This window comes from Oncorhynchus nerka, linkage group LG18 (genome assembly GCF_034236695.1).
Source record: "Oncorhynchus nerka isolate Pitt River linkage group LG18, Oner_Uvic_2.0, whole genome shotgun sequence".
Taxonomy (NCBI): Eukaryota; Metazoa; Chordata; class Actinopteri; order Salmoniformes; family Salmonidae; genus Oncorhynchus; species Oncorhynchus nerka.
The window spans coordinates 76,909,749-76,934,475 of NC_088413.1; the positions used below are offsets into that span (position 1 = coordinate 76,909,749).

At 45.0% G+C, this 24,727-nt stretch overlaps 1 protein-coding gene and 1 long non-coding RNA gene across 2 annotated transcripts in view; both read right to left on the reverse strand.

Moving 5' to 3' along the window:
• LOC115146531 (gamma-2-syntrophin-like) overlaps positions 1–21,185 on the reverse strand; it is a 106,766-nt gene extending 85,581 nt beyond the window's left edge. The window contains exon 1 of the mRNA XM_065003297.1: positions 20,731–21,185. Coding sequence (XP_064859369.1) covers positions 20,731–20,799 — 69 coding nt within the window. The 5' untranslated portion in view covers positions 20,800–21,185. The remainder of the gene's footprint in view (positions 1–20,730) is intronic.
• Positions 21,186–23,146: 1,961 nt separating this feature from the next.
• On the reverse strand, positions 23,147–24,459 carry LOC115146696 (uncharacterized). The gene is made up of 2 exons (XR_003866211.2): positions 24,427–24,459; positions 23,147–24,062 (listed from the first exon to the last, which is right to left on the reverse strand). It is a non-coding gene; the product is annotated as an uncharacterized LOC115146696 (long non-coding RNA).
• Positions 24,460–24,727: the final 268 nt, after the last annotated feature.

The window sequence follows — 24,727 nt, forward strand, 5'->3', positions numbered from 1 at the left end:
GTTTGATATTGGCGCCTTCAGGATTCATGGTAACACTGGTCTGATATTGACGGCCTTCAGGATTCATGGTAACACTGGTCTGATATTGATGGCCTTCAGGATTCATGGTAACACTGGTCTGATATTGACGCCTTCAGGATTCATGGTAACACAGGGGTGATATTGACGGCCTTCAGGATTCATGGTAACACTGGTCTGAAATTGACGCCTTCAGGATTCATGGCAACACTGGTCTGAAATTGACGCCTTCAGGATTCATGGTAACACTGGTCTGATATTGGCGCCTTCGGGATTCATGGTAACACTGGTCTGATATTGACGCCTTCAGGATTCATGGTAACACTGGTTTTGATATTGGCGCCTTCGGGATTCATGGAAACACTGGTCTGATATTGGCGCCTTCAGGATTCATGGTAACACAGGGGTGATATTGACGGCCTTCAGGATTCATGGTAACACTGGTCTGATATTGATGGCCTTCAGGATTCATGGTAACACTGGTCTGATATTGACGGCCTTCAGGATTCATGGTAACACTGGTCTGATATTGACGGCCTTCAGGATTCATGGTAACACTGGTCTGATATTGACGGCCTTCAGGATTCATGGTAACACTGGTCTGATATTGACGGCCTTCAGGTATCATGGTAACACTGGTCTGATGTTGATGGCCTTCAGGATTCATGGTTGTGAGACTTATTTTGACATAGAACTAATATCCTCTGGCAAACATTCCCAAACTAGTGTCATAAATGAATACATTGTTGAATAAATCTTTTAAATTACTTATGATTTTATTTTTTTACGTCTGTGTAAATTGGCTTAAATGCTTATGGGTCAGCTAATAAGGGTAATATCAGTAACACTTTATTTTACAGACCACTACTTACAACGTTGACTTAATAACAACTTATTAAAACGGTAATGACCTAATAACCTCATAGTAAATAACACTTTAAATGTTTTCTGAGATTAATTGACAACAACAAAACATCACCATATTACACTTGGACCCAGGTAGCTAACACTTGGTTCTACCGATTGTGTGGAATTATTTTAGAAATACCAGAAACATTCCATAATTATTGATTGATTATAGAACTAAAGCACAGCATATAGCAGTAATCGCCTAGAAGTCACATGGAACAAGCACAAGACTACAGAATAGTACTACTGAGTCCATAGTCCACATGCAGCAATGGATAGAAATGATCAGTTCCAAAAGGATATGGATAAAAGACGAATACTGGGTGTTCTTGGCAGGTGTCACAATCAGTGCTTTTGTCGGGCTTCCCTTTCATCCGTTTCCCTTTCATGGTCTTTCAGTCTGGAATCAAAAATGAAGTCAATGGAATACAGGCAGAGGATGAAAAACAACACAGAAGTACTCATGGCAGCTTCCCTCTGGTTGGAGGTCATTTAAACCTACCCTCGAGGGATAATGTCATGACAGCTTCCCCCTGGTTGGAGGTCATTTAAACCTACCCTCGAGGGATAATGTCATGACAGCTTCCCCCTGGTTGGAGGTAATTTAAACCTACCCTCGAGGGATAATGTCATGACAGCTTCGCACTGGTTGGAGGTCATTTAAACCTACCCTCGAGGGATAATGACATGACAGCTTCCTTCTGGTTGGAGGTCATTTAAACCTACATTAGAGGGATAATGTCATGACAGCTTCCCCCTGGTTGGAGGTCATTTAAACCTACCCTCGAGGGATAATGTCATGGCAGCTTCCCCCTGGTTTGAGGTAATTTAAACCTACCCTCGAGGGATAATGTCATGGAAGCTTCCCCCTGGTTGGAGGTCATTTAAACCTACCCTCGAGGGATAATGTCATGACAGCTTCCTTCTGGTTGGAGGTCATTTAAACCTACCCTCGAGGGATAATGTCATGGCAGCTTCCCACTGGTTGGAGGTCATTTAAACCTACCTTAGAGGGATAATGTCATGACAGCTTCCCTCTGGTTGGAGGTCATTTAAACCTACCCTTGAGGGATAATGTAATGACAGCTTCCCTCTGGTTGGAGGTCATTTAAACCTACCTTAGAGGGATAATGTCATGACAGCTTCCCCCTGGTTGGAGGTCATTTAAACCTACCCTCGAGGGATAATGTCATGACAGCTTCCCCCTGGTTGGAGGTCATTTAAACCTACCCTCGAGGGATAATGTCATGGCAGCTTCCCCCTGGTTGGAGGTCATTTAAACCTACCCTCGAGGGATAATGTCATGACAGCTTCCCTCTGGTTGGAGGTCATTTAAACCTACCCTCGAGGGATAATGTCATGACAGCTTCCTTCTGGTTGGAGGTCATTTAAACCTACCCTCGAGGGATAATTTCATGACAGCTTCCCTCTGGTTGGAGGTAATTTAAACCTACCCTCGAGGGATAATGTCATGACAGCTTCCTTCTGGTTGGAGGTCATTTAAACCTACCCTCGAGGGATAATGTCATGGAAGCTTCCCCCTGGTTTGAGGTCATTTAAACCTACCCTCGAGGGATAATGTCATGGCAGCTTCCCCCTGGTTGGAAGTCATTTAAACCTACCCTCGAGGGATAATGTCATGACAGCTTCCCTCTGGTTGGAGGTCATTTAAACCTAACCTCGAGGGATAATGTCATGACAGCTTCCCTCTGGTTGGAGGTAATTTAAACCTACCCTCGAGGGATAATGTCATGACAGCTTCCTTCTGGTTGGAGGTCATTTAAACCTACCCTCGAGGGATAATGTCATGGAAGCTTCCCCCTGGTTTGAGGTCATTTAAACCTACCCTCGAGGGATAATGTCATGGCAGCTTCCCCCTGGTTGGAAGTCATTTAAACCTACCCTCGAGGGATAATGTCAAGACAGCTTCCCTCTGGTTGGAGGTCATTTAAACCTAACCTCGAGGGATAATGTCATGACAGCTTCCTTCTGGTTGGAGGTCATTTAAACCTATCCTCGAGGGATAATGTCATGACAGTTTCCCCCTGGTTGGAGGTCATTTAAACCTACCCTCGAGGGATAATTACATGACAGCTTCCTTCTGGTTGGAGGTCATTTAAACCTACCCTCGAGGGATAATGTCATGACAGCTTCCTTCTGGTTGTAGGTCATTTAAACCTACCCTCGAGGGATAATGTCATGACAGCTTCCCCCTGGTTGGAGGTCATTTAAACCTACCCTCGAGGGATAATGTCATGGCAGCTTCCCCCTGGTTTGAGGTCATTTAAACCTACCCTCGAGGGATAATGTCATGGCAGCTTCCCACTGGTTGGAGGTCATTTAAACCTACCCTCGAGGGATAATGTCATGGCAGATTCCCCCTGGTTGGAGGTCATTTAAAACTACACTCGAGGGATAATGTCATGGCAGCTTCCCCCTGGTTGGAGGTAATTTAAACCTACCCTCGAGGGATAATGTCATGGCAGCTTCCCACTGGTTGGAGGTCATTTAAATCTACCTTAGAGGGATAATGTCATGACAGGTTCCCTCTGGTTGGAGGTCATTTAAACCTACCCTCGAGGGATAATTTCATGACAGCTTCCTTCTGGTTGGAGGTCATTTAAACCTACCCTCGAGGGATAATGTCATGACAGCTTCCTTCTGGTTGGAGGTCATTTAAACCTACCCTCGAGGGATAATTTCATGACAGCTTCCCTCTGGTTGGAGGTCATTTAAACCTACCCTCGAGGGATAATGTCATGACAGCGTCCTTCTGGTTGGAGGTCATTTAAACCTACCCTCGAGGGATAATGTCATGGCAGCTTCCCCCTGGTTTGAGGTCATTTAAACCTACCCTCGAGGGATAATGTCATGGCAGCTTCCCCCTGGTTGGAGGTCATTTAAACCTACCCTCGAGGGATAATGTCATGACAGCTTCCCTCTGGTTGGAGGTCATTTAAACCTACCCTCGAGGGATAATGTCATGACAGCTTCCCCCTGGTTGGAGGTCATTTAAACCTACCCTCGAGGGATAATGTCATGGCAGCTTCCCCCTGGTTGGATGTCATTTAAACGTACCCTCGAGGGATAATGTCATGGCAGCTTCCCCCTGGATTGAGGTCATTTAAACCTACCCTCGAGGGATAATGTCATGGCAGCTTCCCCCTGGTTGGAGGTCGTTTAAACCTACCCTCGAGGGATAATGTCATGGCAGCTTCCTTCTGGTTGGAGGTCATTTAAACCTACCCTCGAGGGATAATGTCATGACAGCTTCCTTCTGGTTGTAGGTCATTTAAACCTACCCTCGAGGGATAATGTCATGACAGCTTCCCCCTGGTTGGAGGTCATTTAAACCTACCCTCGAGGGATAATGTCATGGCAGCTTCCCCCTGGTTTGAGGTCATTTAAACCTACCCTCGAGGGATAATGTCATGGCAGCTTCCCACTGGTTGGAGGTCATTTAAACCTACCCTCGAGGGATAATGTCATGGCAGATTCCCCCTGGTTGGAGGTCATTTAAAACTACACTCGAGGGATAATGTCATGGCAGCTTCCCCCTGGTTGGAGGTAATTTAAACCTACCCTCGAGGGATAATGTCATGGCAGCTTCCCACTGGTTGGAGGTCATTTAAATCTACCTTAGAGGGATAATGTCATGACAGGTTCCCTCTGGTTGGAGGTCATTTAAACCTACCCTCGAGGGATAATTTCATGACAGCTTCCTTCTGGTTGGAGGTCATTTAAACCTACCCTCGAGGGATAATGTCATGACAGCTTCCTTCTGGTTGGAGGTCATTTAAACCTACCCTCGAGGGATAATTTCATGACAGCTTCCCTCTGGTTGGAGGTCATTTAAACCTACCCTCGAGGGATAATGTCATGACAGCGTCCTTCTGGTTGGAGGTCATTTAAACCTACCCTCGAGGGATAATGTCATGGCAGCTTCCCCCTGGTTTGAGGTCATTTAAACCTACCCTCGAGGGATAATGTCATGGCAGCTTCCCCCTGGTTGGAGGTCATTTAAACCTACCCTCGAGGGATAATGTCATGACAGCTTCCCTCTGGTTGGAGGTCATTTAAACCTACCCTCGAGGGATAATGTCATGACAGCTTCCCCCTGGTTGGAGGTCATTTAAACCTACCCTCGAGGGATAATGTCATGGCAGCTTCCCCCTGGTTGGATGTCATTTAAACGTACCCTCGAGGGATAATGTCATGGCAGCTTCCCCCTGGATTGAGGTCATTTAAACCTACCCTCGAGGGATAATGTCATGGCAGCTTCCCCCTGGTTGGAGGTCGTTTAAACCTACCCTCGAGGGATAATGTCATGGCAGCTTCCTTCTGGTTGGAGGTCATTTAAACCTACCCTCGAGGGATAATGTCATGACAGCTTCCCCCTGGTTGGAGGTCATTTAAACCTACCCTCGAGGGATAATGTCATGGCAGCTTCCCCCTGGTTGGAGGTCATTTAAACCTACCCTCGAGGGATAATGTCATGACAGCTTCCTTCTGGTTGGAGGTCATTTAAACCTACCCTCGAGGGATAATTTCATGACAGCTTCCCTCTGGTTGGAGGTCATTTAAACCTACCCTCGAGGGATAATGTCATGACAGCTTCCTTCTGGTTGGAGGTCATTTAAACCTACCCTTGAGGGATAATGTCATGGCAGCTTCCCCCTGGTTGGAGGTCATTTAAACCTACCCTCGAGGGATAATGTCATGACAGCTTCCCCCTGGTTGGAGGTCATTTAAACCTACCCTCGAGGGATAATGACATGACACCTTCCTTCTGGTTGGAGGTCATTTAAACCTACATTAGAGGGATAATGTCATGACAGCTTCCCCCTGGTTGGAGGTCATTTAAACCTACCCTCGAGGGATAATGTCATGGCAGCTTCCCCCTGGTTTGAGGTAATTTAAACCTACCCTCGAGGGATAATGTCATGGCAGCTTCCCCCTGGTTGGAGGACATTTAAACCTACCCTCGAGGGATAATGTCATGACAGCTTCCTTCTGGTTGGAGGTCATTTAAACCTACCCTCGAGGGATAATGTCATGGCAGCTTCCCACTGGTTGGAGGTCATTTAAACCTACCTTAGAGGGATAATGTCATGACAGCTTCCCTCTGGTTGGAGGTAATTTAAACCTACCCTTGAGGGATAATGTAATGACAGCTTCCCTCTGGTTGGAGGTCATTTAAACCTACCCTCGAGGGATAATGTCATGACAGCTTCCTTCTTGTTGGAGGTCATTTAAACCTACCCTCGAGGGATAATGTCATGGCAGCTTCCCCCTGGTTGGAGGTCATTTAAAACTACACTCGAGGGATAATGTCATGGCAGCTTCCCCCTGGTTGGAGGTCATTTAAACCTACCCTCGAGGGATAATGTCATGGCAGCTTCCCACTGGTTGGAGGTCATTTAAATCTACCTTACAGGGATAATGTCATGACAGCTTCCCTCTGGTTGGAGGTCATTTAAACCTACCCTTGAGGGATAATGTAATGACAGCTTCCCTCTGGTTGGAGGTAATTTAAACCTACCTTAGAGGGATAATGTCATGACAGCTTCCCCCTGGTTGGAGGTCATTTAAACATACCCTCGAGGGATAATGTCATGGCAGCTTCCCCCTGGTTGGAGGTCATTTGAACCTACCCTCGAGGGATAATGTCATGGCAGCTTCCTTCTGGTTGGAGGTCATTTAAACCTACCCTCGAGGGATAATGTCATGACAGCTTCCCCCTGGTTGGAGGTCATTTAAACCTACCCTCGAGGGATAATGTCATGGCAGCTTCCCCCTGGTTGGAGGTCATTTAAACCTACCCTCGAGGGATAATGTCATGACAGCTTCCTTCTGGTTGGAGGTCATTTAAACCTACCCTCGAGGGATAATGTCATGACAGCTTCCTTCTGGTTGGAGGTCATTTAAACCTACCCTCGAGGGATAATGTCATGGCAGCTTCCCCCTGGTTGGAGGTCGTTTAAACCTACCCTCGAGGGATAATGTCATGGCAGCTTCCTTCTGGTTGGAGGTCATTTAAACCTACCCTCGAGGGATAATGTCATGACAGCTTCCCCCTGGTTGGAGGTCATTTAAACCTACCCTCGAGGGATAATGTCATGGCAGCTTCCCCCTGGTTGGAGGTCATTTAAACCTACCCTCGAGGGATAATGTCATGACAGCTTCCTTCTGGTTGGAGGTAATTTAAACCTACCCTCGAGGGATAATTTCATGACAGCTTCCCTCTGGTTGGAGGTCATTTAAACCTACCCTCGAGGGATAATGTCATGACAGCTTCCTTCTGGTTGGAGGTCATTTAAACCTACCCTCGAGGGATAATGTCATGACAGTTTCCCCCTGGTTGGAGGTCATTTAAACCTACCCTCGAGGGATAATTACATGACAGCTTCCCACTGGTTGGAGGTCATTTAAACCTACCCTCGAGGGATAATGTCATGACAGCTTCCTTCTGGTTGTAGGTCATTTAAACCTACCCTCTAGGGATAATGTCATGGCAGCTTCCCACTGGTTGGAGGTCATTTAAACCTACCCTCGAGGGATAATGTCATGACAGCTTCCCCCTGGTTGGAGGTCATTTAAACCTACCCTCGAGGGATAATGTCATGGCAGCTTCCCCCTGGTTGGAGGTCATTTAAACCTACCCTCGAGGGATAATGTCATGACAGCTTCCTTCTGGTTGGAGGTCATTTAAACCTACCCTCGAGGGATAATGTCATGACAGCTTCCTTCTGGTTGGAGGTCATTTAAACCTACCCTCGAGGGATAATGTCATGGCAGCTTCCCCCTGGTTTGAGGTCATTTAAACCTACCCTCGAGGGATAATGTCATGGCAGCTTCCCCCTGGTTGGAGGTCGTTTAAACCTACCCTCGAGGGATAATGTCATGGCAGCTTCCTTCTGGTTGGAGGTCATTTAAACCTACCCTCGAGGGATAATGTCATGACAGCTTCCCCCTGGTTGGAGGTCATTTAAACCTACCCTCGAGGGATAATGTCATGGCAGCTTCCCCCTGGTTGGAGGTCATTTAAACCTACCCTCGAGGGATAATGTCATGACAGCTTCCTTCTGGTTGGAGGTCATTTAAACCTACCCTCGAGGGATAATTTCATGACAGCTTCCCTCTGGTTGGAGGTCAATTAAACCCACCCTCGAGGGATAATGTCATGACAGCTTCCTTCTGGTTGGAGGTCATTTAAACCTACCCTCGAGGGATAATGTCATGACAGTTTCCCCCTGGTTGGAGGTCATTTAAACCTACCCTCGAGGGATAATTACATGACAGCTTCCCACTGGTTGGAGGTCATTTAAACCTACCCTCGAGGGATAATGTCATGACAGCTTCCTTCTGGTTGTAGGTCATTTAAACCTACCCTCTAGGGATAATGTCATGGCAGCTTCCCACTGGTTGGAGGTCATTTAAACCTACCCTCGAGGGATAATGTCATGGCAGCTTCCCCCTGGTTGGAGGTCATTTAAAACTACACTCGAGGGATAATGTCATGGCAGGTTCCCCCTGGTTGGAGGTCATTTAAACCTACCCTCGAGGGATAATGTCATGGCAGCTTCCCACTGGTTGGAGGTCATTTAAATCTACCTTAGAGGGATAATGTCATGACAGCTTCCCTCTGGTTGGAGGTCATTTAAACCTACCCTCGAGGGATAATGTCATGGCAGCTTCCTTCTGGTTGGAGGTCATTTAAACCTACCCTCGAGAGATAATGTCATGACAGCTTCCCTCTGGTTGGAGGTCATTTAAACCTACCCTCGAGGGATAATGTCATGACAGCTTCCTTCTGGTTGGAGGTCATTTAAACCTACCCTCGAGGGATAATTTCATGACAGCTTCCCTCTGGTTGGAGGTCATTTAAACCTACCCTCGAGGGATAATGTCATGACAGCTTCCTTCTGGTTGGAGGTCATTTAAACCTACCCTCGAGGGATAATGTCATGGCAGCTTCCCACTGGTTGGATGTCATTTAAACCTACCCTCGAGGGATAATGTCATGGCAGCTTCCCCCTGGTTTGAGGTCATTTAAACCTACCCTCGAGGGATAATGTCATGGCAGCTTCCCCCTGGTTGGAGGTCGTTTAAACCTACCCTCGAGTGATAATGTCATGGCAGCTTCCTTCTGGTTGGAGGTCATTTAAACCTACCCTCGAGGGATAATGTCATGACAGCTTCCTTCTGGTTGGAGGTAATTTAAACCTACCCTCGAGGGATAATGTCATGGCAGCTTCCTTCTGGTTGGAGGTCATTTAAACCTACCCTCGAGGGATAATGTCATGACAGCTTCCTTCTGGTTGGAGGTCATTTAAACCTACCCTTGAGGGATAATGTCATGACAGCTTCCTTCTGGTTGGAGGTCATTTAAACCTACCCTCGAGGGATAATGTCATGACAGCTTCCTTCTGGTTGGAGGTCATTTAAACCTACCCTTGAGGGATAATGTCATGACAGCTTCCCTCTGGTTGGAGGTCATGTAAACCTACCCTCGAGGGATAATGTCATGACAGCTTCCTTCTGGTTGGAGGTCATTTAAACCTACCCTCGAGGGATAATTTCATGACAGCTTCCCTCTGGTTGGAGGTCATTTAAACCTACCCTCGAGGGATAATGTCATGACAGCTTCCTTCTGGTTGGAGGTCATTTAAACCTACCCTCGAGGGATAATGTCATGGCAGCTTCCCACTGGTTGGATGTCATTTAAACCTACCCTCGAGGGATAATGTCATGACAGCTTCCTTCTGGTTGGAGGTCATTTAAACCTACCCTCGAGGGATAATGTCATGACAGCTTCCTTCTGGTTGGAGGTCATTTAAACCTACCCTTGAGGGATAATGTCATGACAGCTTCCCTCTGGTTGGAGGTCGTTTAAACCTACCCTCGAGGGATAATGTCATGACAGCTTCCTTCTGGTTGGAGGTAATTTAAACCTACCCTCGAGGGATAATTTCATGACAGCTTCCTCTGGTTGGAGGTCATTTAAACCTACCCTCGAGGGATAATGTCATGACGGCTTCCTTCTGGTTGGAGGTAATTTAAACCTACCCTCGAGGGATAATGTCATGGCAGCTTCCCCCTGGTTGGATGTCATTTAAACCTACCCTCGAGGGATAATGTCATGGCAGCTTCCCCCTGGTTTGAGGTCATTTAAACCTACCCTCGAGGGATAATGTCATGACAGCTTGCCCCTGGTTGGAGGTCATTTAAACCTACCCTTGAGGGATAATGTCATGAGAGCTTCCTTCTGGTTGGAGGTCATTTAAACCTACCCTCGAGGGATAATGTCATGACAGCTTCCTTCTGGTTGGAGGTAATTTAAACCTACCCTCGAGGGATAATGTCATGGCAGCTTCCTTCTGGTTGGAGGTCATTTAAACCTACCCTCGAGGGATAATGTCATGACAGCTTCCTTCTGGTTGGAGGTCATTTAAACCTACCCTTGAGGGATAATGTCATGACAGCTTCCTTCTGGTTGGAGGTCATTTAAACCTACCCTCGAGGGATAATGTCATGACAGCTTCCTTCTGGTTGGAGGTCATTTAAACCTACCCTTGAGGGATAATGTCATGACAGCTTCCCTCTGGTTGGAGGTCATGTAAACCTACCCTCGAGGGATAATGTCATGACAGCTTCCTTCTGGTTGGAGGTCATTTAAACCTACCCTCGAGGGATAATTTCATGACAGCTTCCCTCTGGTTGGAGGTCATTTAAACCTACCCTCGAGGGATAATGTCATGACAGCTTCCTTCTGGTTGGAGGTCATTTAAACCTACCCTCGAGGGATAATGTCATGGCAGCTTCCCACTGGTTGGATGTCATTTAAACCTACCCTCGAGGGATAATGTCATGACAGCTTCCTTCTGGTTGGAGGTCATTTAAACCTACCCTCGAGGGATAATGTCATGACAGCTTCCTTCTGGTTGGAGGTCATTTAAACCTACCCTTGAGGGATAATGTCATGACAGCTTCCCTCTGGTTGGAGGTCGTTTAAACCTACCCTCGAGGGATAATGTCATGACAGCTTCCTTCTGGTTGGAGGTAATTTAAACCTACCCTCGAGGGATAATTTCATGACAGCTTCCCTCTGGTTGGAGGTCATTTAAACCTACCCTCGAGGGATAATGTCATGACGGCTTCCTTCTGGTTGGAGGTCATTTAAACCTACCCTCGAGGGATAATGTCATGGCAGCTTCCCCCTGGTTGGATGTCATTTAAACCTACCCTCGAGGGATAATGTCATGGCAGCTTCCCCCTGGTTTGAGGTCATTTAAACCTACCCTCGAGGGATAATGTCATGACAGCTTGCCCCTGGTTGGAGGTCATTTAAACCTACCCTTGAGGGATAATGTCATGAGAGCTTCCTTCTGGTTGGAGGTCATTTAAACCTACCCTCGAGGGATAATGTCATGACAGCTTCCTTCTGGTTGGAGGTCGTTTAAACCTACCCTTGAGGGATAATGTCATGAGAGCTTCCCCCTGGTTTGAGGTCATGTAAACCTACCCTCGAGGGATAATGTCATGGCAGCTTCCCCCTGGTTGGAGGTCATTTAAACCTACCCTCGAGGGATAATGTCATGACAGCTTCCCTCTGGTTGGAGGTCATTTAAACCTACCCTCGAGGGATAATGTCATGGCAGCTTCCCCCTGGTTGGATGTCATTTAAACCTACCCTCGAGGGATAATGTCATGGCAGCTTCCCCCTGGTTTGAGGTCATTTAAACCTACCCTCGAGGGATAATGTCATGACAGCTTGCCCCTGGTTGGAGGTCATTTAAACCTACCCTTGAGGGATAATGTCATGAGAGCTTCCTTCTGGTTGGAGGTCATTTAAACCTACCCTCGAGGGATAATGTCATGAGAGCTTCCCTCTGGTTGGAGGTCATTTAAACCTACCCTCGAGGGATAATGTCATGAGAGCTTCCCTCTGGTTGGAGGTCATTTAAACCTACCTTAGAGGGATAATGTCAGCAAATTGATGCTCAGTTGGGGGCCAAGCATCATTTGCTGCTTCAGTTTTAAATATCTAACTTGAAATGCAATCTGGGGCTGTCAAAAATACACATATTTCTCTTACATTTGACTGTTGTGACCATTCAGGAATTCAAGGAGAATTACAATCCAGCATAATGATTTATAGTAACTATAATTTTAATAATAATAATAATAATAATAAATACAAAATGAGCAGCAGTATGCCTGCAAAGTTAAACAGGTCTTACACTAATCAGTAGAATCTAGTGGACAACGCACTTACGAAATGCCAGATTTTAAAGGAGACGAGGCAGATAAGAAAAATAAATAATAAAAAAATCTCATTTTGAAATGGATGGGACATCATTAAAATTCATGAGGTCCCCGCCTTAGATCAAAATGAAAATGTCAATGAAAGATTGTTGGGGCACTAATAATTATGCAACGGAGGAGTTGCATTTGAATTCACTAAGTAAACATCTCAGGACAATATTTAAATAGGTATCACCAAGCCGGTCTCATAGGAAACATCGGAGAATCATTATCTGTTTGAGATTGTATTGCTTCCGACCAGTACAATAGAGGCTGGTAAAAGCCACCAACCACGGTGGCTCTGGATATGACATTCTCAAAACAGATACTAGAGCAGGACTGACTTGTTTTAAAATTAATGCCTGATTGATTTCCTGGCTACAACTCCATCGACTTTCACACTCCACTGGGGGTGTAATTACGTTTCTGCTGCCCATGCTAAAAGGAGGAGAGGGGGGGTGGCATGTTTTTTTTTAACTTCACAGTTTTCATGACAGCATAAATCAAAGGAGGTGTTTAAAATAAAGAATAATAACCTGAAAAGACCAAATCCTGAAGGCAGATTAGAACATAGTTTGATAGTACAGATACTGCTGGGCCTTAATATACCTCAGAATGGGTGATCAGTCCCTGGAGAATGTAACTGAAGTGATGGATGGATGGATGGATGGGGGGGGGGGGGTTCAGATAGTGTTTTTCTCTATTAGCAATATAATGTGGGATCATCCACAAAACAAGACTGTAAACATTCTTCTAAAAAGACTTAAGGGTAGTTTAAAGGTCCATGTTCTTCTACAACCTGCATTGCTTGCTGTTTGGGGTTTTAGGCTGTGTTTCTGTACAGCACTTTGAGATATCACCTGCCTGCCTTGCTTGCTGTTTGGGGTTTTAGGCTGGGTTTCTGTACAGCACGTTGAGATATCAGCTGCCTTGCTTGCTGTTTGGGGTTTTAGGCTGGGTTTCTGTACAGCACGTTGAGATATCAGCTGCCTTGCTTGCTGTTTGGGGTTTTAGGCTGGGTTTCTGTACAGCACTTTGAGATATCAGCTGCCTGCCTTGCTTGCTGTTTGGGGTTTTAGGCTGGGTTTCTGTACAGCACGTTGAGATATCAGCTGCCTTGCTTGCTGTTTGGGGTTTTAGGCTGGGTTTCTGTACAGCACGTTGAGATATCAGCTGCCTTGCTTGCTGTTTGGGGTTTTAGGCTGGGTTTCTGTACAGCACTTTGTGATATCAGCTGCCTTGCTTGCTGTTTGGGGTTTTAGGCTGGGTTTCTGTACAGCATACTAGTTACTGTAGGTAGATGTGATGTGATGTGCTTCAACACCTGCCTTGCTTGCTGTTTGGGGTTTTAGGCTGGGTTTCTGTACAGCACGTTGAGATATCAGCTGCCTTGCTTGCTGTTTGGGGTTTTAGGCTGGGTTTCTGTACAGCACGTTGAGATATCAGCTGCCTTGCTTGCTGTTTGGGGTTTTAGGCTGGGTTTCTGTACAGCACGTTGAGATATCAGCTGCCTTGCTTGCTGTTTGGGGTTTTAGGCTGGGTTTCTGTACAGCACGTTGAGATATCAGCTGCCTTGCTTGCTGTTTGGGGTTTTAGGCTGGGTTTCTGTACAGCACGTTGAGATATCACCTGCCTTGCTTGCTGTTTGGGGTTTTAGGCTGGGTTTCTGTACAGCACGTTGAGATATCAGCTGCCTTGCTTGCTGTTTGGGGTTTTAGGCTGGGTTTCTGTACAGCACGTTCAGATATCAGCTGCCTTGCTTGCTGTTTGGGGTTTTAGGCTGGGTTTCTGTACAGCACGTTGAGATATCAGCTGCCTTGCCTGCTGTTTGGGGTTTTAGGCTGGGTTTCTGTACAGCACGTTGAGATATCACCTGCCTTGCTTGCTGTTTGGGGTTTTAGGCTGGGTTTCTGTACAGCACGTTGAGATATCAGCTGCCTTGCTTGCTGTTTTGGGTTTTAGGCTGGGTTTCTGTACAGCACGTTGAGATATCACCTGCCTTGCTTGCTGTTTGGGGTTTTAGGCTGGGTTTCTGTACAGCACGTTGAGATATCAGCTGCCTTGCTTGCTGTTTGGGGTTTTAGGCTGGGTTTCTGTACAGCACGTTGAGATATCAGCTGCCTTGCTTGCTGTTTGGGGTTTTAGGCTGGGTTTCTGTACAGCACGTTGAGATATCAGCTGCCTTGCTTGCTGTTTGGGGTTTTAGGCTGGGTTTCTGTACAGCATACTAGTTACTGTAGGTAGATGTGATGTGATGTGCTTCAACACCTGCCTTGCTTGCTGTTTGGGGGGTTTTAGGCTGGGTTTCTGTACAGCACTTTGAGATATCAGCTGCATTGCTTGCTGTTTGGGGTTTTAGGCTGGGTTTCTGTACAGCACTTTGAGATATCAGCTGCCTTGCTTGCTGTTTGGGGTTTTAGGCTGGGTTTCTGTACAGCACTTTGAGATATCAGCTGCCTTGCTTGCTGTTTGGGGTTTTAGGCTGGGTTTCTGTACAGCACGTTGAGATATCAGCTGCCTTGCTTGCTGTTTGGGGTTTTAGGCTGGGTTTCTGTACAGCACGTTGAGATATCACCTGCCTTGCTTGCTGTTTGGGGTTTTAGGCTGGGTTTCTGTACAGCACGTTGAGATATCACCTGCCTTGCTTGCTGTTTGGGGTTTTAGGCTGGGTTTCTGTACAGCACGTTGAGATATCACCTGCCTTGCTTGCTGTTTGGGGTTTTAGGCTGGGTTTCTGTACAGCACGTTGAGATATCAGCTGCCTTGCTTGCTGTTTGGGGTTTTAGGCTGGGTTTCTGTACAGCACGTTGAGATATCAGCTGCCTTGCTTGCTGTTTGGGGTTTTAGGCTGGGTTTCTGTACAGCACATTTACATTACATTTACATTTAAGTCATTTGACGCTCTTATCCAGATGCATTCACCTTATGACCTCCAGTGGAACTAGTGCATCTAAATCTTTTCAGGGGAGGGGGTGAGAGGATTACTTTATCCTATCCTAGGTATTCCTTAAAGGGTGGGGTTTAGTGTCTCCGGAAGGTGGTGATTGACTCCGCTGTTTCGTGAGGGAGTTTGTTCCACCATTGGGGGCCAGAGCAGCGAACAGTTTTGACTGGGCTGAATACTTCCTCAGCAGGCCAGAGGTGGATGCAGTGCCCTTGTTTGGGTGTAGGGCCTTCAGAGCCTGGAGGTACTGAGGTGGTTCCCTCACAGCTCCGTAGGCAAGCACCATGGTCTTGAGCGGATAGCTTCAACTGGAAGCCAGTGGAGGGAGCGGAGGAGCGGGGTGGCGTGAGAGAACTTGGGAAGGTTGAACACCAGACGGGCTGCGGCGTTCTGGATGAGTTGTAGGGGTTTAATGGCACAGGCAGGAGCCCAGCCAACAGGGTGCAGTAATCCAGACGGGAGATAGTGCCTGGGGACCTTTCCTGTGTGAGGCAGGGTCGTACTCTGCGGATGTTGTGAGCATGAACCTCAGCGGGCCTTGATGTTAGTTGAGAACGACAGGGTGTTGTCCAGGATCACGCCAAGCACGTTGAGATATCAGCTGCCTTGCTTGCTGTTTGGGGTTTTAGGCTGGGTTTCTGTACAGCATACTAGTTACTGTAGGTAGATGTGATGTGATGTGCTTCAACACCTGCCTTGCTTGCTGTTTGGGGGGTTTTAGGCTGGGTTTCTGTACAGCACTTTGTGACATCAGCTGATGTAAAAAGAGCTTTATAAATACATTTGATTGATTGCAAATCTACACAGAGTGCACAAAACATTAGGAACACCTTCCTAATATTGAGTTGCACCCCCCCACCCTTTTGCCCTGAGAACAGCCTCTATTCGTCGGGACATGGGACTCTACAAGGTGTCGAAAGCGTTCCACAGGGATGCTGGACCCATGTTGATTCCAATGCTTCCCACAGATGTGTCAAGATGCCTGGATGTCCTTTGGGTGGTGGACCATTCTTGACACACATGGGAAAAACTGTTGAGTGAAAAACCCAGCAGCTTTGCAGTTCTTGATATACTCAAACTGGTGCGCCTGGCACCTACTACCAGACCCGTTTCAAAGTCACTTACATCTTTCGTCTTGCCCATTCACCCTCTAAAATGGCACATGCACAATCCGTGTCTCAAATGTCTCAAAGCTTAAACATCTTTCATCTGTCTTCTGCCCTTCATGGTCAGTCTATGTCATGGAAAGAGGTGTTCCTAATGTTTTGTCAACTCAGCCTCAGAGGTAATCATCCTAAAAACCAGACCCAACAGTGGAAATACAGGCTGTTGATCCCGTGGTGGGAAGAAGGTGAATGGTTGAACACCTTGTGAAAAATAGTCTTGAATCATGACTGAGATTCATAACAGAAGACAATTATTTCTGACTAAAAAAGGGTTTGCTCACCAGTAAATAAATAACCTTATCTAACAATCTATTTTCTTGTCTGTGAGCTTTAAGATAGATTCAGTGACGCTTCTGAGCATGTATTCACTCACAGGAATTCACTCCGTCATGCAATGTGACGGCTGTGTGACAAGAAATGCTAATGGGTTTAACCTCTTTACTTCATACTCTCTCTGGGTGCGTTTATACAGGCAGCCCATTCTGATCTTTTACTGGCAAAAGAGCTGATCTGATTGGTCAAAAGACCAATTAGTGGAGAAAGATCAGAAATGGGCTGGCTGTGTAAACGCAGTACGTGCTTATGTCGGAAGTCTTACCGCTACTTATGATTCCGGCATATCTACATTTAATAACATCGAAGATCCAACTTTTGTCTCTCCAGGTCTTTCTGACATTGGAGGGTTATTTCACCTATAGCAAACAAAATTCACTTTCAATAATGGAAGAATATCGTGAGTCATTTAACATCATGGGGAAGGAGAGGAGGGACCAATGATGGAGAAATATCAGACTGAGCCTCGATCTCAGGGACAATGTCTGGCGTTTATACAGGCAGCCCAATTCTGATCCACCAATCGGTCTTTTGATTCATCAGATCAGCTCTTTCGACCAATAATTTAGCAAAAAAAAAAATGGTTCCCCTATGGGGAGTCACGACTTAAACTCGGGCATAGTTTATAAACCAGACCTGCATCCACTATGAGTGAACCAAGCCCATTGAAAACAAATACATGCTAGTCTTATTATTATTATGGTCAACTGTTTCAGGTCTATGCAAGGTGCACACTGTTTCAGGTCTATGCAAGGTGCACACTGTTTCAGGTCTATGCAAGGTGCACACTGTTTCAGGTCTATGCAAGGTGCACACTGTTTCAGGTCTATGCAAGGTGCACACTGTTTCAGGTCTATGCACGGTGCACACTGTTTCAGGTCTATGCACGGTGCACACTGTTTCAGGTCTATGCACGGTGCACACTGTTTCAGGTCTATGCAAGGTGCACACTGTTTCAGGTCTATGCAAGGTGCACACTGTTTCAGGTCTATGCACACTGTTTCAGGTCTATGCACACTGTTTCAGGTCTATGCACGGTGCACACTGTTTCAGGTCTATGCACACTGTTTCAGGTCTATGCACGGTGCACACTGTTTCAGGTCTATGCACACTGTTTCAGGTCTATGCACGGTGCACACTGTTTCAGGTCTATGCAAGGTGCACACTGCTTCAGGTCTATGCAAGGTGCACACTGTTTCAGGTCTATGCACACTGTTTCAGGTCTATGCAAGGTGCACACTGTTTCAGGTCTATGCACACTGTTTCAGGTCTATGCACGGTGCACACTGTTTCAGGTCTATGCAAGGTGCACACTGTTTCAGGTCTATGCACACTGTTTCAGGTCTATGCAAGGTGCACATTGTTTCAGGTCTATGCACATTGTTTCAGGTCTATGCACGGTGCACACTGTTTCAGGTCTATGCAAGGTGCACACTGTTTCAGGTCTATGCACGGTGCACACTGTTTCAGGTCTATGCAAGGTGCACACTGTTTCAGGTCTATGCACACTGTTTCAGGTCTATGCAAGGTGCACACTGTTTCAGGTCTATGCAAGGTGCACACTGTTTCAGGTCTATGCAAGGTGCACACTGTTTCAGGTCTATGCACACTGTTTCAGGTCTATGCACGGTGCACACTGTTTCAGGTCTATGCAAGGTGCACACTGTTTCAGGTCTATGCAAGGTGCACACTGTTTCAAGTCTATGCACGGTGCACACTGTTTCAGGTCTATGTAAGGTGCACACTGTTTCAGGTCTATGCAAGGTGCACACTCTTTCAGGTCTATGCAAGGTGCACACTGTTTCAGGTCTATGCAAGGTGCACACTGTTTCAGGTCTATGCACACTGTTTCAGGTCTATGCACGGTGCACACTGTTTCAGGTCTATGCAAGGTGCACACTGTTTCAGGTCTATGCAAGGTGCACACTGTTTCAGGTCTATGCAAGGTGCACACTGTTTCAGGTCTATGCACACTGTTTCAGGTCTATGCACGGTGCACACTGTTTCAGGTCTATGCAAGGTGCACACTGTTTCAGGTCTATGCAAGGTGCACACTGAGTCTTGCTTTGCAATTTTTTTTTTTTAAATGCGCCTAGTGTTCTTTCTGCCTTTTCTAACATGATGACCAAACTGGCTCCACCCCCGTGAATCTGCGTGTACCATCATGCGCACGTCGGTTTTGTCTAACCCCACCAGACGTGTTCATGTTGGTTTTGTCTAACCCCACCAGACGTGTTCATGTCGGTTTTGTCTAACCCCACCAGACGTGTTCATATCCTCACACAGGTTAAAATACCAAAACCAACTGTGAACCAACTCTATTAATTTGGGGACAGGTCGAAACACAAACATTCATGGACATTTAGCTAGCTTGCTGTTGCAGGCTAATTTGTCCTGGGAGATAAAATAACAACCAAATGTTTATCTGTAATGAATATGAACCTTTTTATTACGGATGTTTATAGAATTTTGACCCATTTTTTGATTCACATAAAAGTGTTCGTTACTCCGACGATTTATCCACAGATAAAAAGGGGAAACCTAGTTAGGTTTTAGTTTGTTTTCTTTAATTAATCTCTCCTCGTTCAGCTTCCTTCTTCTGTGGATTTTATATGGCGGTTGGCAACCAACTTAAAAGGTGCGTTATCGTCCACCAACTGAACTGGGAGTGTGGACCTTGTTCATCTTTCCATTACCCACGTGGGTATATGCTCGTAAAAACCAATGCGTAAATGGCGGGAGGCGGGACTTGCAGCGTGCCACGCGAGCTAAATTAGAATTGAACCAAGTTCTATATTAGCGCCTGGCTACACAGACACCCGGGAGCAGTTTGGATGAAATGATTGAATAACATGCATGTTAGGTTAACCCAAGATGGGGACGGCAGGAAGCCTACACTCTTAGAAAAAGAGGTGCATAGTAAAGCCATATAGGGTTTCTTCTGTTTGTCCCCACGGGGGAACCATTTTTTTCCAAAAAGGGTTCTTAGGCTGAGAATGATTCTAGGTCGAACCCTTTGCCTTGCAAAGAACCCTCATCTTCCAAAAAGGGTTCTTCATATGAAAATGGTTCTTGGTAGAAACCTATCCCTCTGCAAAGAACCCTTTTGGAACCCTTGTTTCCCTAAGAGTCTAGTGGTTAGAGCGCTGGGCCAGTAACCAAAATGTCACTAGTTTGAATCCTTGAGTTGACAAAGTCAAAACAAATCTGCCGATGTGCCCTTGAGCATGGCACTTAACCCTAATTTCTCCAAGGTCACCGTTGATAATGGCTGATCCCTGGCCGTGACGTGACCCCATGGGATTCACACATATTAATACACGCATGTGAAATAGCACAAATATAATAGAACAAATAAGCACCTACCAAATGTATTTAAAATTCTAATAGGCTTAGGGCCAACCTCAAACCTACATAGATGGAAGATGATGAACGTATGGGTTGCACCACAACTAATGAGTAAAATATCTCAGTGTAGGTATTCTTCATTACCATCCTACTCTTGACAACATGTGACAATTGTCAATACAATTGTAATAATAAAAATTAACAAATATTTAAAAAATATATAAAAGTCATTTTATGTTCAAATAAGACTCAACCAGAGCCATACAATAATAACTCATATGTGGTAAATAGTCTTGCTGCTTTCTATATTAGCCAAGTCTGGTATTAGATGAGATATTCTTGTAGCCCTGCTGGGATTTATTTTATTTTTATTAAACACATGTGTATCATGCTTATTGATAAACACAAGCCTACGTAGGAACAGTAGTTGTTAATCCAATACGGGAACTCAATGAATGCATGAAGGCAGAACAGATTGTCAACGTAACAACCAACAAAAACACGTTCTATGAGTGCAATATTTCTTCAAATTCTCCTGCTTCTCAAGCATCCACGGTGCAATATATATATATATATACTGCTGTGATCATTTGTTTAAAACCTGACCTTCTCTTTACAGCAGAACTGGGGCATATCTGATTAAATACACTAAAACATCATACATCTTTAGTAGGCTAAATAAAGGCAGCGAGACCCTCTACTTGCCCAAGTTGGAACCAAGAGGCTGGCTGGTCGCTCTAACAGTTCAGGTTGCTGTTTCCCGGGCACATTCATTTCCCATACAGCCGCTGGCTCTGTCCACTGAACTCGAAGAGACTTTCATAAGTCATTTATCCAACAATAGTCGAGTAGTGCCGTTCAACTATGTCCCAGTCACCGAAAGAGGCACACGGACGTACGGACAGACCGAGCATATAGCCTAGCCCCAGTACGCAACTAGAGTAGATAAGGAAGGTAGGCAGGCTACCGAGCTCAACGCTGCACTGTCTCCAGTCTCTATATCACATTTTCCGACGGTGATTATGGATCTGATAGATAGTCACGCAATACATAGCAACTATGAGAAAAACAAATCCACAGCTCAGTGTCAGATAGGTGAATCCATGATTGAGGTCGAAACAGCTTCCGCTGCTACGTTGTTAACTGCATTCTGTCGTTGTACTCGGTGAAACGCGGGACAGTCCAAACGTTGTCTTCTTCACCCGCTGCCTCCCCCTCCCTCCTCCCGCATCTTATTTTTAACCATTGCGATGGGTCCAGTAGGCCTATGCATTAACATGTTTACACATCTTCTCTGTTGTCAATTGTCACTGCAGGATTTAGTTCGTGAACTAATTTTCTCCTTCAAAAATGTTTACATTCTATGATTGACTTTAGTTGTATCCAAATGAGGTTTAGCAAAAGGAATTGGGATATTTGTGAAGCAGAGATTTCATCAAATGTGATTTAATGCGTTGTGTTTATTCACCGTTTCATCTCTGTGCCATCAAACCATCTCCAATTTGGCATCCAAATAAATACACTATAAGTTCATTTACAATTCAATAGGACTACTGGAGTAGCCTGTTAATCAGCTATCGGCCTAGTGATCCAGATCTAATAAATACTCTATTGTTGTCATTAGTTTATAATAAATTGCATTTATTTAATATCAAACAAACAATGGATACAAATGAATCGAATTTGAATTCCCCATGATTCAAAAGTTGTGTGGTAGGCCAAATACGTCTAATCTAATACAATAGCACTCACAGGCCTGTAAACTATTCCTCTCAGTAATAAAGGACATGATTGACATTTACAGTCTAAGACATTCATGTTGATTTCGTTATAATATACAGGGAGCAGAACTAGACTCCAAGACTCTGCAACAGACCTTATACATTCATTTGATCCATTCAATCCACAAACCAGATGTATTGTTGTTTAAAAAAACAAACATACAAAAACATTGTTATTAATAATGTATTTGTTAGAGAGCACTGTGTTTCTCTCGAAAGGTGTACAGGCAATATAGTTGCAATATGTTATTTTGTACGCCAGTCTACAGTTTTCAGAATACCCTAGAGATTAGAGTAAGCAGAGGGGCTTGTTATTTCTTCCACATTTCCCTCGCCCTCAAATGGAAAAAGATCCCTCTTCTCCAGGCTAACTGTCCATGATGTGGATAACACTAATTGCAAAAAAAAATGTGGCACTATACTCTCATTTCAACCAACGTAGCACAATACTCGAGACAGTTATGTAGTATCTGATTCTATATGTTTGATTCAGTCTGAGGCTCTGAAATATGAGGGGATTCATTAGCACTGTTAGCAGGTCTATTTACATGGGACAAACTATTGTTGTTGCAGTTTGAAGAAAATAAATCATCTGATGAAATGAAGTACTTGAGGTGTCATTTAATTTCTTGAGGTGAAAATGCAGTCTAACATGTCAACTCTGAAAACCTTTCCATTATTGTGAATAGTAAGATCTAACTATGAAAGAGGAATTCCGTCTCTTTCACTGAATAACTCTTATTGAATGAGTATTTTTGTAACTGGTTAAGGCATGGGTCTCCATCCCTGTTCCTGACAAACTATTGATGTGAGAAATGGTGGTGGAAACTAGTCTGAAAACCAGTGTCTTTGGCTATGGTTCCACTCCTTGCAGCGACGGCCCACCCATTAGGGCATTAGGGGCGGCACCCCACTTGTGATTGGTCCTCTTTTTTTTCTTTCTTTTTTTTCTTTTTTTTTTATCTTTTGATTGGTCTAAAAAAAGTTGAACTATATAATATATATGAAAAAAAAATATGGATTATGTTTTAAATGGTCATAAAAGTGTGGTAAATGTGTATATTTTCTTGTTTCAAATAAATATTTTTCATAGCAAGATATTCAGTTACTTACTAATCTGTCCCTCAGTAAATGCCTGCAGCAGCAGCAGCTCAGTGGCCTTGCGAACATTGCATACATTATTTTACCAGCTATTTGCTATGAGGGGGAACTGCCCCAATGAACTCGCAGGATTTAATAGCATAAATTCTAACAGTACAAATCAAATGGACCAGCCTGGTTTGACCAGTGTAGATTGCCTCTGCGTTGTGTTTTGATCGGTCCACATATGAACAAAAAGATTAGAGTTGGTGACGATCTTTTATTCCGATGAAGAAAAAAAATACATCCAGAAATGAAATGTTGTGCTGCCCTCATGCACCAACTCCTCTCTTCCAGATGGATACAGTAGACAGGGCTATCAATAACAATTGTCTCGTTAGATAACAATACAATATAGTGCAATGTACAGTACAGCCTATGGTGTTGGTGCTAGCTAACTTTCATCTTGTATAATAATGTACAGTATAGCCTATGGGCATGGGTTAGCCAACTTTTATCATGTAAAACAATGAACAGTATAGCCTATGGTGTTGGGCTAGCCAACTTTAATCATGTATAATAATATACAGTATAGCCTATGGGCATGGGCTAGCCAACTTTTATCATGTATAATAATGTACAGTATAGCCTATGGGCATGGGCTAGCCAACATTTATCATGTATAATAATGTACAGTATAGCCAACTTTCATCAATTACAGCCAGGCTTTACGTACAGTTAGTACATGACATGCACTTGCAAACTAACAGTAAAATATTGTCAAGAATATCATAACAAAGGGTGGTACAGCGGTCTAAGGCACTACCACGCAGTGCTGAGGCGTCACTTAAGCCTCAGGGTTCGATCCCAGGCTGTGTCACAGCCGGCCGTGCGCCCATGGGGCTGCGCACAATTGGCCCAGCGTCATCCGGCTTTGGCCGGGGGGACTTCCTTGGCTTGCTCTAGTGACTTCTCGTGGCGGGCCGTGCGCCTGCAAACTGACTTCGGTTGGACGTGTTTCCTCCAGACACATTGGAGCGGCTGGCTTCAGGTGTTAAAAGAGAAGTGTATTAAGAAGCGGCGCGACTTGGCGGTTCATGTTTCGGGGAAAGACGCATGACTCTCAAACTTTGTCTCTCTCTGTTGGCGAGTTGCAGCGATGAGACAAAATTGTAACTACCAATTTGGGAGAAATAGGGGGGGGGGGGTATAAATATCATAACAAACAAAAACACATGACATACCAGATAAAGAGACAAACGACATCCATAAAATAAAATGTGCTGCCATTGTTGCACCTCTTTAATGCACAGATTAACAGGGGACATGAATAGCCATGCTAGCCCAATGACAACATACATTAGAAAGTACAGTAGCTAGCATGTACAACGTTCACAAATTAACAGATGAAATGTTCATAAATATCACAATATACTGGTAGAACATCACGATATTACAATATCACTGACTATATAAACTCAAGTGTGTTTTAACATATAGGATTGATTCTGATTTTCATGGGACGAGTTCAGTGACCTACCTCTTCCACGTGGATACAGTAGACAGGAAAGAGGTAAGGGGGAAGTGGATATTGATGAGGGGGAAGGCAGAAGGAGAAGGAAGTGTGCGACATTAAAAAGGGCACTGACAACAACATGTACAGTAATATCAGGCATGGAAACTATTCAGATTTTGTGTAATTATGCAACATAAAATTCAACACTTGTTACATTGGGATGCTAAAATGTGTGTCTGTTCAGTCAGAACTGGGTCAGAACTGGGTCAGAACTGGGTCAGAACTGGCTCTAGTCTCCTCCCCCAATGAGTCTCTCTCGCCAGAC